The 15,438-nt window shown below is 35.8% G+C and overlaps 1 protein-coding gene across 2 annotated transcripts; it reads right to left on the minus strand.

The window, feature by feature from the left end:
* Positions 1 to 349: 349 nt before the first annotated feature.
* Positions 350 to 14,584, minus strand: LOC145786703 (uncharacterized). Of its 2 annotated transcripts, XM_082598421.1 has the most exons (9): positions 14,435 to 14,584; positions 14,225 to 14,351; positions 10,684 to 10,749; positions 9,172 to 10,497; positions 8,725 to 8,802; positions 7,580 to 7,845; positions 3,031 to 3,216; positions 2,305 to 2,381; positions 350 to 1,143 (listed from the first exon to the last, which is right to left on the minus strand). In XM_082598421.1, exons 1-9 carry the CDS (start codon positions 14,495 to 14,497, stop codon positions 1,128 to 1,130), a joined length of 2,205 nt encoding a protein of 734 aa, XP_082454547.1. In that variant the 5' UTR covers positions 14,498 to 14,584; the 3' UTR covers positions 350 to 1,127. The 2 variants fall into 2 exon arrangements, with proteins under 2 accessions (XP_082454547.1, XP_082454549.1); XM_082598423.1 differs by lacking the exon at positions 14,225 to 14,351 and having other exon boundaries at positions 14,435 to 14,532.
* Between the last annotated feature and the right edge of the window lie 854 nt (positions 14,585 to 15,438).

Consider the following 15,438-nt stretch of genomic DNA (forward strand, 5'->3'; position numbering starts at 1 on the left):
CATCAATATAGCTGTTTTTTAGATGTTCTGCCAGCTAAATGCTTTCTATGTTTGCTGTAAAGATTAATAATACTCATGACAATAGTGAGATGTTGAATAAAGAAGTTCTTTAAGTAGAGTGTGATCCGTACGTTGGTCATGTGCTAAGGAAATCCCTAAATCACACTTCAATTTGTTTTGAAATTGAAAGCTGGTTTATAGTAGATAAACAAAAAAGACATTCACGATGTTTTACTATGTTATTCTCTTCAAGAGCTTACAAGAGATATATCAGTATATCACACATGGTCACATCATGTGTGCTTGTCGAGATATCAACATTTCAAATCCGTGTTATGCATGAGTGATTCCATGAACCCTTTTAGGAATACCCCTAAAAATAGGGGAAAGGTCCGGCAGTATAAAATTTTTTTTCTCACACTGAAAAGTCAGACTATAGTATAATGTATTACTCAAGAAAATTTTTGAAAATGCTTGGTAAACTGATTTTCAGGCCTTTGAACTTTAACAACCGTTGCCATGCTAACTGTTCCACTTCGCCGAACACAAACGTACCTCATTTCTACAAGATGTAACTTTGTCAAACCTTAACCAATTTTCGTAAAACTTAGTTTTTCTGAATCAGAACGAAAAGTTCAATAACCAAATAAAATTTCAACAAAATCTGGGGTTGTTGAGTTAACTTTGCTATTTTTTTGGATCAGTTGACACGGAATGACCCAAAAGCAGAATCTCACAATGGCGAGGAACAGAACACAATAGAAGGAACACTAATCTAAATACCGCCATTTAGTAACCACTGAATCTTAATGTTGAGTTGAAATATCAATAACACACGTAACAATAAAAGCCTATGCTAAGATGAGAACTTGTGACAGCACAATATTCAATGCACATCGCCCATGAACGTAAAATATGTCTGTTGGGCTATCAACTGTTTCTTCATCTCAGGAAACAGCCATTGCTTAGCAAATTAAGCCTTGTGACAGAACCATACATGTACTTCTCGTTATTAAAACTTCACTCTTTTCTTGTGGTTTCATTGGATTATTATCTCTGTTTTGATCTGTCGCAGCAGTATTCAGTGGTCGGATCAGTTATTTTGACCTGGCAGTAAGGAATCGCTTTCAAGCTGTACATGAACTGCAAAATATATAAATTGCATTGCAGTCAGATATACCGTTTTCCGAGCAATATGGTTGGAACGCCTGGTTAACCTATTCAAAACTAAAAGAGCCCAAAAAGTAAACACAAAACTCATGTTCAGCAAGCGTTTCGAAAATTATACTGTCTTTATCTTCAGTGCCATAAACGTGACAGTTATAGCACTGAAGATGAAGAAAGTATAGTTTTCGAAACGTTTGCTGAACATGATTTTAGTACCGGTATCTACATTTTAGGTTCCTTATTTTTTGATTAAATATACCTCTTCCCTTTCAGAAAAATTAAACTTAGTATCAAGCCGGAATAACACCTCATTATGCAATTTGTAATGATCTGGTTTTCAAAATAAAAGCATCGGTGCACAGTTTTGGAGATGACCAATTGACCATTGACCAATTTAGTATCAGCGTTTTCAAAAACTTGGTTTTGATGCTACTTCTATTCATTTTGAAAATTGCAGGGATAATTTTGGTACGCATAGCGAATGTACATTAGCAGTTGTCTTGCGAGTAATTTTAGCAGCTTGATTATACATTAGTTAGGTAATCATTGAACAGTATGTCATTTTGTAAATATCGGCTTCACACTGTAGATTAATGCTTCCTAACCTTTTTTCAGGCCACAGTTCATTTTTACTGAAAATTTTGTTTGAGACTTTCTTAGTTGAGCAAAGTAGAGCCAGCAGCAACATAATGTTAAAAAACAAACAAATAGAAGACACAACTTCTTATTAAAGAGACACTTGAGCTTGATTCTTGGACATAATCAAATCGAGACGAAATGCCATAGGATACAAGTTCAAAGCGAACTTTAACAAAATGCAGGCTGGCAAGAGACAACCAATCTGTGGAGACAACCAATCTGTGGAGACAACCAATCTGTGGAGACTACCAATCTGTGGTCACAATGCAAAATGCACAGAAACTACAATCTCTAAAACGGGTTATCTCCAAATCGGCTAAACTGAATCAGCAGCATCGTATTGTCGTAGACCTAAGACAGCAAAAGTTCAACGGCTTGGTTGTCAGTCATGGAATATATCTGAAAAGTTTGGGAGTGAAGACACAAGTGCATCTGAGCAAACAATACCAATGCAATACCGCTGACAGTATATATGCGTTTTACCGAAACGTACATTACCTAAGTCGATTTTTGTGTTTAAGAATCCTAGAAATGTTGACATAACCCGTTGAGCCGCCAATGTCGATTTTCAATTCCTGTAAGTAAAACAACCAACATTCAAAGCTACATTTAAACCGCCTACAAAAACGTGAATTTTTAAACTGATTTCAACAAATTTATAACGTGCTTCTGTAAATCGAATAAATGGTTTCTACCAAACAATAATGTTGTCTGCCCAGAACTGTAACATAGTGATGCAAGACATGGTTCAAAAAAAGTTCATATCATCATTGTTAAGTGAATTTAAAATGGGAATGGTTGTCAGTAACCTACAACAAAATAATTCAATCGAGTTAAATAAAAAGCTAAACACTGATTAATAAGTGTCCCTAGTTTGGTTGAAGGTCTTAAACAACTCATATAGCCTATATAGATAGTCCAAGTTGAAACGTACATTCAAAATAAACTTGAGAAAAAGCGGTTTTGATTCAGCGATCTCTGACATCACAATCTGACCAAAGTAAAATGGTTCGACAATGTTAAGAGGCGTCTTAAACAAAATGACTTTTTCACTCACTTTGCTTTGCATGACTTTATAGCACACAGTAGAAAAACATTAACCTTTATTTATGTTTTGTTAAATTTCTTATTATTGTTCTCAAAAACCAAAGTACTGTATCAAATGATATCTGCACAACCTTCACAGTTCACACTTTATCAATGTAGATAGAAATAACGCCTTACCGTGTTTTCTGTTCTATCAAGAGCTTCTTGTAACAAGCTACACTCATCACTGTTTGCACATCGGTGCTTTTCATTGCCATCATTGAAGCAATCTTCCACAAATATGCATTCTTTAACTTTGTGCAATATTGCTATGATGCTGTCTATATTTGACAAAGAGTTCGTTCTGATGTTCAGCAAACCAATCTAACAAAAATAGATTTATCACCAGCATTAAATGTTGTACTGAATTGGTGTTTTTGTACGATTTCCAAGTACTGCACATTGCACAACGTTTTACCGAAAACACTCATAAATTGTATAAAGGAAGTTTAGCCATGTGGTGAAAGCATGCATATGGCACAGAAGTACACCAGTATGATTGATACCTATTAAAGGTGTAAAGGAACAGGATCCGGATTTTACCGTTTTTCACCGGATCCGATCAGGATCTTGTCTTTTTTTTAATAGACATTGAATCTAAAATTTGCATGACATTTTTACAATTTTAAATACAAAAACATAAATTTAAAATAAATTTTTGGCAACACTGATGTTGTGGTGAGGTCAAAGTTGACAGTCAAAAAGATCAAAGATCACAGTCTTTCTAAATTCTATTCATTTGTTATGTTTATAATATGTTTACTGCAATATGCATGAAAAAATTTATGTTAGAGAGGTAGATAAACAATTAAACATGCATGAGTTACAATGCGGAGTTGCCAGATTGGGCTACTTCTCGCGAATTGGGCTACTTTTAATTCGCTTCGCGACTTGAATTTGAAGGTTTGCAATTTTTTGACATTTGCGACTTTTTGGGCTACTTTTTACTTCCCAATGCCTAACAAAGATGAAAGTGGAAAGAATCACAGAATAATCGACTTGCACTTTCGACTTCAGAAAATTAATAAAATTAACTACATAGCAACTTTTGCGTTTTGATTTGGGCAGTTTCACAGAAGTATTAGAGAGATATTTTGGTGGCTGCCCAAATTGGCATGATGCAGTTGGTTAAATGCATTTCATACTACAAATTGATCACCATGCAATAAGCTTACAATACATCAATACGGGTGTGCTAAATGAAAATTTTGCGGCACATTTCTTGTGCAAATAAGAGGCTGTACTTAGTTTGATAGGTAAAATATATTAATTTATAGTTTTTCTTAATTCATGCACTTTTGTAGCTTATCATATAGCATTTTTTGCCCTAATAATTGCAAGATTTTGCCCAAATTTGCGACGTTTTGAAACAACAGGGGGAGCAGCTGCCCCCCTGGCTCGTACAGCTATGTGTTTAGCGTAGTTATTATTTAACTTAACTAAAAGTGAACTCAGTCATGTTTGGAAACTTAAATAATTTATTGATTAAACTTTCGCCGACGCAAACCTGGACTAACAACAAATAAATACTGAACATGCGCAATGCGCATTAAAATACAATATATTTTTCTGTTTAGTATAACATTTTGTGGGAAAGGCATTGCCGGTTTAAGCAGCTTCACTCACAAAAGCCATAACATATTTTTTTGTTCAATATAATATTTCGTGTGAAAAGCATTGCCCTACCTGCCAAGCTGATACAATCTGCAGACTTTACTTGGAATAGCATCTAAATGAACGGGCGCCACAGTACTCCGCACCTAAATATCCAGACGCCACAGTGTGCGCGCCTATTTGACCGGCGCCTAACTGTCTGCACCTAAAAGACTTGCTCCCCCGGATGTAGGCCACCAGTTGCCCCGGACAATGGCATTGAAGTGCCCCTGACAGGTTGGATCCAAGTATAGTAACTTTTTTAAGCATTTCCTAGCGCAGAATTATACTTAGTGAACTTTTTAATCTTAACCTCGAAGCTCGACTGGTTAGGGCAAAATTTATATCAAACGCCTGTTCCGCAGCGCCACCACAGGCGAAAGTGCATATTTCACTGCTCTGGGACGACTTTGGTGGCATTACGTCATCCTGGGTGGGCGTAGTTAGTTACGAATGACACAAATGCTTCCGAGATGCAATTTGTGGATCAAAGTTTGGTCGGAGTTGGTACGAGCAATTTATTTTTTCAAAGATTTATTGTTTTTTCAGTTTAATAAAACTGTACTGGATACGTTCCTACAAAATCTAAAATATACTTGAAGTGAAAAATGAAGAAATCGTACGAATCATCATTCATATTCACTATTCATAAATAAATAAAACTTCTCTCTCTCTCATAATGTGCCTTCAGTTAGACATTGAAATCCAGTGTAACGGCCATCTGGACTTGGAAAATTGTTGAAAAAGTGACCATGAAGGTATATAGCCTACCTCCGTGAGGCGATTTTCCATTAACGTAAAGAGCCACAGAAATGGTAGGCTACTTTCGAAAACCTTGCCAAAGTGCTGAAACTGCAAGCATTGAGCTTTGCGCAATGCAAGCTGTCAGTGCCGGTGTTAACAAAATCTTAGTTATAAAGTTTCCGTACATAGCAGAGTCTATACATGTAAAAGCCTACTTTACCTGTGCAAGAGGGTACGTTTTTGCATACGTTGTTGTTTAGAAGTGCTGGAATTATCATCAGCAACTGGTTGCATCTGTGCTTTTATAGATGCTATTGGTATGGCAGATTTCTTCAAAATGTAAAGTTTACTCAAGCTCATTTTTACTTGAGTAGTGTTAACAAAATCATCTCCAGTGAAGTGAAGAGAACATACGACTAGTTTTGTATGGCCCATCCCTCTTTCGAACACTTGAAGAAAACTTTGACCATTTTCTTCTCAGCACCTTGTTTTGTGGGAAAGCGTGAAGATAGCACACCTCTCTCTCCTCTCAAAGAAAAGATAGCACACGGTCTTTGTTGTCACTAACACTGTCACATAAACAGCAATTTGCAAGCATAAACTCAACCATAAATTAAGGGTAGCGTACTGTTTGTGAGATACTGTTGTTACAGTGCAAACGGCTATAGCCAAATTAGGACAATTAAAAAGTTATCAAAATTGTAGCCCTACAGGAGTTTAAAAAAACTGCAATTTCAACGAAAGTGAGACGCTGTTTGATAAAATAAACTCAACCTATTTGATCTAACAAGTGAATAAAAAAATAACAGTTAACCTCTCAAGTACATGTAGCTCCACACAGAGTGAAATTTACATGCCTTTTGACTCTTTTTTATTTCTTTAAAAGTAATGTCTAAAAAGACATTATTGACCCAAAAGGAATGTCTAAAAAGACATTATGAAAAGTAACTACGGACAAAGGCCAGTGTTTCGACCTTCCGATCTCATCAGCGTAGTAAAGTGAAAGTGGAAAGTTGTCTTGAAGGGTTGGTTGAGATGATGATTTGAAACTTGAGTGATTGTTGTGAGACAATGAGACTGGATTTAATATTTAATTTCGGACTTCAGCGAAACGTAATTTTACCGCCTATTTTACGTAATTTTATCTCAACCAACGCTTCAAGACAACTTTCCACTTTCACTTTACTACGCTGAAGAGATCGGAAGATCGAAACACTGGCCTTTGTCCGTAATTACTTTTCATAATGTCTTTTTAGACATTCTTTTTGGGTCAATAATGTCTTTTTAGACCAGAGGTGACAAACCTGCGTCCCGCATGGGGTCCGTCAAAGAATTTTGTGCGGCCCGCAAAACAATTTGACAATCGCTCACACATTAAAGACAAAATACATCTAAAAGCTGTTTTATGCCTTCACTGGTACAGTGGTACACCTTTCCTTTGCTATTTTCTTGCCCTAAACACTAAATTTTAGGGTTTAAAGTTAGAAAATAGGAAAGCTATAAGGTCAAGTTGTGAAAACACTATTCACCAACTTCACCTTGTATTTTTGGTCGACTTTTTACTGTTGTATGTTTCGATTCTGCATAAGATAATTTCAACTGTGTGGGTTTTATTACTTTCATCTGCTGTTTGTTACTTTTCATGAATAATATCTTGAGTCGCTTCTAAAAGATTTCATAGTAGGTTACGATTAAAAAGTTGTGTGGCATGTAAATTTCACTCTGTGTGGAGCTACATGTACTTGAGAGGTTAACTGTTATTTTTTTATTCACTTGTTGATTCATTCATATCAGTTTGTATCCTCTGTGGATCCTTCTCTAGTATCATGGGCCAATCCTATAGATGTTTGTTGGTACACCCCTTCATTTTCTTTGAATTTTTATATTTGATCTAAACTTGATAGTAATAATAAGTTGACTTTTTCATTTCGGTAATTTTCATTTTTCACATGCTTAAGACCAGCAGAGCCCCACACATTCACGTTTTGCAGTAGTCATAACATACCTTACCAAGTCACCACAGAGAAAGAATGCATCCTTCTCACCCATGGTGACGTCACAGCGGCGTTGCCGCTTTTATTTTCGCAATTGATTGAGTGCCAGATTCGACGAAATTAACGAAAGTTTGCAAGCGTGTAACTTGGTAGCCTGTTGATATTTTTTACGATTTGCTGGTCAGGGAAGTTTGTTAGTGTCATCTTTTTGTTATCTTAAGTAAATTTAGCGAATTTATTTACCTGTCAGAGGCACTTTAAGCCTTCAAATTGTCTAAAAGTTAAATGCAACTTACCGAACCGGGCATTTTTCGAATAGCTTCGCTAAGCAAATCAAACATTTCAGAATCCATACTGCAACTGTTCATGGCAAGACTCTTCAAATGATCAGGTATTGCTTTAATGACGGTGGTAATCGCATAAACGTCGCTCCAAGCCAGGGGAATGTAGCTTATGTCCATGTAACCTCCCCCAAAACAACTCGCTACTTTGTTGATCATTTCCTTGTTGTTGCATTCACGCGATATTTTGCAAATTGATATTGAATCCCACACATTTGTTACTGAAAACAAAGCAAAATAATAACATTGCACAACAGAGTTGGATCAATACACGGTTTTTAGTTCAACCACATTGTTCTGAAATTTTCAAATTACTGTACAATTTCAATTACTTTCAAATGAGATAAAATCATTAATGTCCCGATCAAAGAAAAATGGAAAACGCTATACTCGAGTTTCACCCTTGTTTGGGATCATCAGTGGTGCATAGTGCATACCCATGTGTCGAGCGAAAACCGAACTTCCAACTTAATGGGAATTGTGGACGTTTCCGACTTGATTGGGAATCGAACTTCCATCGAGATTATACTAATGGCGTTTTTAACCAAGTTGCAAATGTCCATACTTTCCATCAAGTTGGAAGTTTGATTCACGCTAAGACAAATGGATATGCACTATGCACCACTGATGATCCCAAACACGGGTGAAACTCGAGTATGGTAACAAAAAGTCTCACTTACAATTATAATTACGTGAAAATGCATAATTAATAATTACTTGCAATTACAACTACAATTGTAATTGATCCAACTCTGCTTTACAAAGCAATGAAATATAACATATCATACAATACATTATAATTATTTTAACATCAGTGAAATCGCTTAAGGATAGTAATTTAAAAGTCTCTTGCACACTATTTTCCTAAAGCGTAGACGTAATGGTGGCAGTGCGCAAAGGTGTCACCTCCGACAACTCAGCCAGAGCCAACCAAACAAGGCTATGTGTGATTGGATCTTTTGGTTAGTGAACCACACGTGGCCTACAGAAACATTTTCAAATTAACATTTTATCAAAGGTTTAACGTTGACAAGATCTTCTACATTTTCATCTAGAACACCAAAACAAATTGATATAATTCAAATATTTTCCAAACCAACATGTTGTTCTCTTTGCAATTCTTTTTGTTTGCTCAATCAGCTCTTGAAGAAAGAATTGTTTCTTTTTACTAAGTTCATCTGAAAAAAAAATATTGTTGTTGTAATCAAGACTTATCTCTTCCCAGACAACAAAATCCCTCAATGGAATGGTACATTGATTCAAATTCACTTTTTGCAGTATTTAGCAAGTAACTTATATATAGTACTGTATATAAAATCAAATGTAGTTATTACTATCTGAAGCCTTTACAAATTGTTTCACCTAACGGATCATCAGAAGGTCTTATTCAAATAGAAATTAAAATAATAATAGAAATTCAATAAATTCAATAAATTAAAATAATAAAAAATCAAATAGAAATTCGCTCTGCTTTGCTATTTTGCTTGGCATTGAGCACTTTTTGTAGTATTAATAGTTTTCATTGTTTTAGTACTGTATATACGTACCATTTCTATCTTGATCAAACAGAATTCCAGACAAAAACTGAATAACCACAGTCCAATGTCCAATCAGGATGTTGTTTCGGACAAACGATTCAAACTCTTTTAAAGTCATTTCACTAGTGATATATAAAGTTGAAAAATACTCTTGGAATGTTTGGTGCGTAAAATATAAACATCGGTTGCCTTCAAAAAGCCCACACTGTTTGTTTGATCGTGATAATGTTACAACTAGATCTTGAACTTCATCAATAGTGAGATTTTCTTTATTAAGATCATGGACTGTGACTAGCACAGTTCCTTTGTCTGTGGCTTGATAAGCGATTCTAAACAAACTTTTCACGATGGTATCGCTTAAAGACATAACATGGTTTGATGCCTGAAGGTTTTCCAAGATTGCATGAAATATCCCAGTCATAGTTGTGATATATCTAGTTTCTTGAGATAAATCAAAAGAAGCCCGTACGTAGAGTTGCAGTATCAATGGATTGCAACACATTGATTTCAGATGTGGTGCTTTGGTTACTAAGGCTTCCCACATTTCATTTGCTTTATTTTTGTTGTTTACCAAATAGTTAAACAACTGCTTCATGTTCTTCAAGGTTAAGTCATGAATAAAGTAAGTTCGCTGTGGCCTACATCGCTTTGGGATACCAATCATTTTATGTGGTCTAGAAGTAAATATTAGATGACTTAAAGGCAAGAGCTTTCCTTGGCAGAGTAAAGATACAATTTCTTGGCAACTAAGCTCACTTTTGAATGTGAATCTTGTCGTGTTTTCTTTTATAGTCCAACTTACTTGGTCAAAACCATCGATAATAATGAAACATTTATCAGAATTACTTCGAATCCAGTCAAAAGCTGATGATTGTTCTTCTTCATTTAAATTATAATTGTCATCTCCTAATAGAAAAGCTTTCAAAGTAAACTTGTCATCAAAACTGGGCATTTCCATAAATAATAACCTTAACACTAGAAAGTCACTTGTTTGAGAAAGCGCTCTTGCAAGTCGTTTGGACAAAGTAGTTTTGCCTGCACCTGGGTAGCCAATAATTGAAGTGAATCTGTGCTTTTTACAAGAAGAAACAAGCTCTTTGAACAATACTTTTTTATCAGGTGATACTAGCTCGCTGTCACGACATGTGGGATTGTATTCATCATCCTTTGGGACTAATCTTCCTTCATAAAAATCAGTTAAATAAATTGTGGGATGAATTTCCTGCAATACTCCAGGAAGATTATCGAACTTCGACATGTCCACATCATCTTTCGGCAGATAATGTTTTTTAGTCACCCTTCTCAACTTTTCAATCGCCATGTTCATCATACTGCCTGAAAAAACAAATTTTAGTCTAATCTATGTTTTTCAATAAAAGTATGTTTTTCAATGAGTTAATCTTTTATTATATTAACAATAATTATATAAACAACAATATGCTGCTAAAAGTGAAACTTAATCTATTACTTAAAAAAAAATTGACCAAAATTTAACTTAAAATGAAAACACTTAAATCTTACCAAACACTTGTTGAAAATTTTCGTTCAATTCTAATTTTGGCCGTTTGGACGTCAGTTCTGAAAGATCTGCAAATATAACTAGCAATGTATCATAAAATCTATAACTATATCATAAAATTAACACAAAAATGAGGATAAAACTTCTAACATCAACTATATTGCTCCCAATACATCATTTGCTTCTAAGTCATTTGTATGAAACAGTATTCAGTAATCAACTTAAGGCTCACGGTAAGTAGAAAGATAAATAATATTTAGGTGACTAGCGAACTGTAGTAATCAACACTTATTATCATTTTTTGCCATACCCGAAATAAACATTTAACTATTTTAGTATGTTTGGCCAAGTTTGAAGACATCACTGACATCAGAAATGGTGAATAACATCCACCAATGTTCGAGTTAATTGGGACAAGCAACTTTTAAGGTTTATCTTAAAAAATGCATCAGATCACTGATAGTAAGTGAAAACTTCCACTAAAATGTTGCCTTTGTCCTATGATAGTTACGGTACCGTACCGTATCTAATATGTGATATATATATATGGTGAATCAATGTCTAGGAATATTAAAAAACGTTTACAAAACCAGACACTTAAAGAGGTCAATTCCCAGTAAGATCCCAATGACACCGTCAACTCACGGAATGGCCCGTTTCGGCGAGTCCGATTCGGCTAATCCGATTCGGCTAGTCCGATTCGGCAAGTTCCCTATTCGGCGAGAGCCTTTTTCGGCAAGTGCCCTATTCGGCGAGTTTTTGAAATTTTATTTTTGAAAGGGAATTATCGGGTACCGTAGCCTAACTGTTTTCACATCGTTTTAACGTCGCTGAACGTTCAGAAAGGAATAAAAATAAAACGTTTGAACTATTAAATTAAAATTTGTCATGTCAGTTCAGTTGAGTTGTTTTTATTTCTGACCATCATATCAAAAACAATACACGTCAACATAGCAAAGGTAGAAGCGACAGAACGCGAACGCTAAAACGTGCTTGAATTCGTCATGTCCGTTCAGTTGTTTTTAAGGTAGAAGCGACAAAAAGCGAACGTTAAAACGTGCTTGTGACCGAAGTAAGTTATTGAGTTGAAAGAAATTTGGCACGGTTGCAACACCTTCAGAAAAATTTAAGATGTGAAGGGAAAATAAAAAAAGAAAATGTTACAAAGAAAAATCAAGTTTATATCTATAAGTTAGTACTTTTGAATAGTTAAAATGATTAGTTTGGATCAACAAATGTGTGGGCCGGCCTACAGCTTGGATTGAAAGGAAATTATCAGGTACCGTGGCTTAGTTATCCCTACCAGCAAAAATTTGTTCCAAGAACCCAGTTAGCCTAACAGTTCATTTTTAAATTGTACTAACAGAATGAAAAGGCTAACCAAATGTGTGGCCTATCGTTTTAACGTCGCTAAACGTTGAAATTGTGTACAAAAGAGAACTGTGATGACTAGGATACGTTGCAAGCCTTAAAGCAGCCGGCGGCCATGGCCGCTAAGTAGTGCTTGAATGACCGCCTGTGCTACCTCCTCAGTCGGCCAAGTTTGGCCGCCGGTTTCTTATAGCCAATTATTTAATTTCACAATAGAATGATCGTGGATAAAATGTCGAAAATATGTAGTATCAAAGAGTGACGCAGAATTAGGTCAGCGCATCATTGTCACTACCGTTGTATTGATCATATCCAGCAGCGATCACCAGCGCTGTAAGTCTTGTTTGCAATTCCCGATGTTTATTTTAACGAAGTGTTAATCCGAAGTGCTAATTTACATCAGCTGGCAATATTGTCGTTTTTATATTGATTTAATGTTGTCGGACATTGAATCGTTGTTAAAAAGGAGAACTAGGTTAGTTGACATCCGTGGGTAAAACACGTGGCTTCATAGTTGAGAACACTGTGGGTTAGTGACTTCACACCCTCAATGGTGACATCATAACGGAATAAATGGTCAGGTTTTATGAAAAGCGGTATGCAGCTGAAACAATTTACTGAGCTGCGAGCAGTTAAAACAATTTAGGGTTGTTAGATGGTCCCGCAATACCGGATTACAATCCCGATAAAGCATTTAATGCGTGGTACAACGATTCTATTGCAGAACGTCGCCCAGACTTCAACAACGCTAAGTGATCATTTTAACATTGTTGCAAGTTTAGTGCTATTTACTTGTGCTATCGTTATTGTATTTTGGCCTCCAAGCACGCAGATTTGGCCGCTGAGAAGGAGCTCTCGGTAGGCCACGATGGCTGCCGGAAAAAATCACGAGTTTTAAGGCCTGCGTTGAAACTGAGAAACATTCACAGAAGCCCTTCGATACGTTGCATTTTTAAGATTATGCATTTTTAGATTATGTATTCAGACGTGGAATCAATGTACAAATGAACTGTAAGGCTAAATGGGTTCTTGGAACATATCCAAGGGCTTCTGTGATTGTTTCCCAGTTTCAATGTATCCTAGTCAGCAAAGTTCTCTTTTCTACACGATTTCAACGTTTAGCGACGTTAAAACGAATTAAAAACGGCAATTTCTGCTGGTTGGGATAACTAGGCTACGGTACCTGATAATTTCCTTTCAATCCAAGCTGTAGGCCACGCATTTGTTGATCCAAACTAACCATTTTAACTATTCAAAAGTACTAACTAATAGACATTAAACATGACTTTTTTTTGTAACATTTTTTTTTTTTATTTTCCCTTCATTTCTTAAATTTTTCTGAAGGTGTTGCGACGGTGCCAAATTTCTTTCAACTCAATAACTTACTTCGGTCACAAGCACGTTTTAACGTTCGCGTTTTGTCGCTTCTATCTTTTTCTGCACCTTTGCTATGTTGACGTGTGTTGTTTTTGATATCATGATCAAACATAAAAACAACTGAACTCACATGAAGAATTCAAGCACGTTTTAACGTTTGCGTTTTGTCGCTTCTACCTTTGCTATGTTGTTTTTCATATGATGGTCAGAAATAAAAACAACTCAACTGAACTGACACAACGAATTTTAATTTAATAGTTCAAACATTTATTTTTATTCCTTTCTGCACGATTTCAACATTTAACGATGTAAAAATGGCAATTATAATTAGGCTACGGTACCCGATAATTCCTTTTCAAAAATAAAATTTCAAAAACTCGCCGAATAGGGCACTCGCCAAAAAAGGCTCTCGCCGAATAGGGAACTCGCCAAATTGGATTAGCCAAATCGGACTCGCCGAATAGTAGCAGACCCGTCAACTCAACCAATCAGAACATGTATATATAGGTGGCTACTGTCATTGTGACCTTTCTGCAAAATTTTGAGCTTTTTTTGAGGTGGCTGCTGACTCAATGAACCGCTTTTTGCAGTCTCCTTGTCATGTGGTGCACAACAGTTTATGGCATATTTTTTTTTATTTTTATGTTTGTGTTATATTACAAATGAACTGAAACCGCTTATATCAATGTAACTGTCCCTATTAATTCGCACAGTTCTGAACAAAAAAAATTACAACTAAGTATGATCCAATATGCCATGAGGTTAAAGGTTGAATTTTTAAAAACAATCAACTACCTTGAAGAATAACACACATAGGACTCTGGATTACTGTTTCAGCATTTAAAACAGATTTATGGCATTCGTTCACATGAATCTGGGGTCTGGTTGCATTCGAACTGCCACTTGGTGGTAAAGCAACTTCCTGAAATAAATGAGACTTTCATTTTTTCTAACAATCTCGTTTCACATTAGTTTGTATTACAAGATATGCAAAAGATATATTACCGACGGGCAGTTTTCTATGTTTGACAATGCACTTTCAACTCCTTCGTTTTGCATGGCTTCCATTGCAGATTGACCATCTAGATTTTGATTTTAAAATGTAATAAAAACTTCAAATAAAACACACAATCTGCAAGTTCAGTTTATTGTTTTGCTGGCAATAAACAAACAAAAAGTACATACAAATTGAGTGTCTATCAGCACAACAGGATGGCAACAAAAGACCTGTAAGGTCATCTATGAATGAATGTCTAACAAAATCATTACTGAAAGGTTTGAGATTGAATTGTCGTTGAATTTGCTGGAAAGAAAATGAATAATGAATGCTTGATGGTAACAATATTAGTTGATTTTGCAATTAAGACGCAACAATGATTCTAACTTTATTGCCTGGCTTCGTCTGTGAGCAAACACTGTCTCCATTAATTTTTTTAAAAATGTAATTTGAATTTGTATGATTTCTGTGCATCGGCAGGCCAAATATAACACATTGTGGAACAGACAGGCATGGGCCAAGAATGTATCGTAGGCCAGATTTAGAACACAAGCCAGACTTTGGACACCCCTGACCTAAGGCTACGTTTACATGACGTCTCATTGAGCTCGAAATGAAAGATTTCCATAATTGGGTTTGTTTGGCAAACACGTAATCTGTTTATACGCGTGCGCTGACCAAAGCGAGCTCCGTGGCAGTCTAGACTTCATGTTGGTAGTTTTGACAGAAATGAAACCAATATCGAGCGGTTGCAAGTGATGTAAACATACCGCAATGAACTTCAATTTTAATTTGTTGATTTCGATTATGTTCATTGCTGGTGCAAACATGTAGAGTAGGGGTGACAAACCTTTTGCGGTTGCGGCCACTTTTGTCAATTACACATGAGTAATTGGGCCACGTAACTTTTTAATCGTAACCTACTATGAAATCTTTTAGAAACGACTCAAGATATTATTCATGAAAAGTAACAAACGACAGATGAAAGTAGGAAAACCCACACAGTTGAAAT

Source organism: Aplidium turbinatum, chromosome 17 (assembly GCF_918807975.1).
Source record: "Aplidium turbinatum chromosome 17, kaAplTurb1.1, whole genome shotgun sequence".
In the NCBI taxonomy this organism is placed as follows: Eukaryota; Metazoa; Chordata; class Ascidiacea; order Aplousobranchia; family Polyclinidae; genus Aplidium; species Aplidium turbinatum.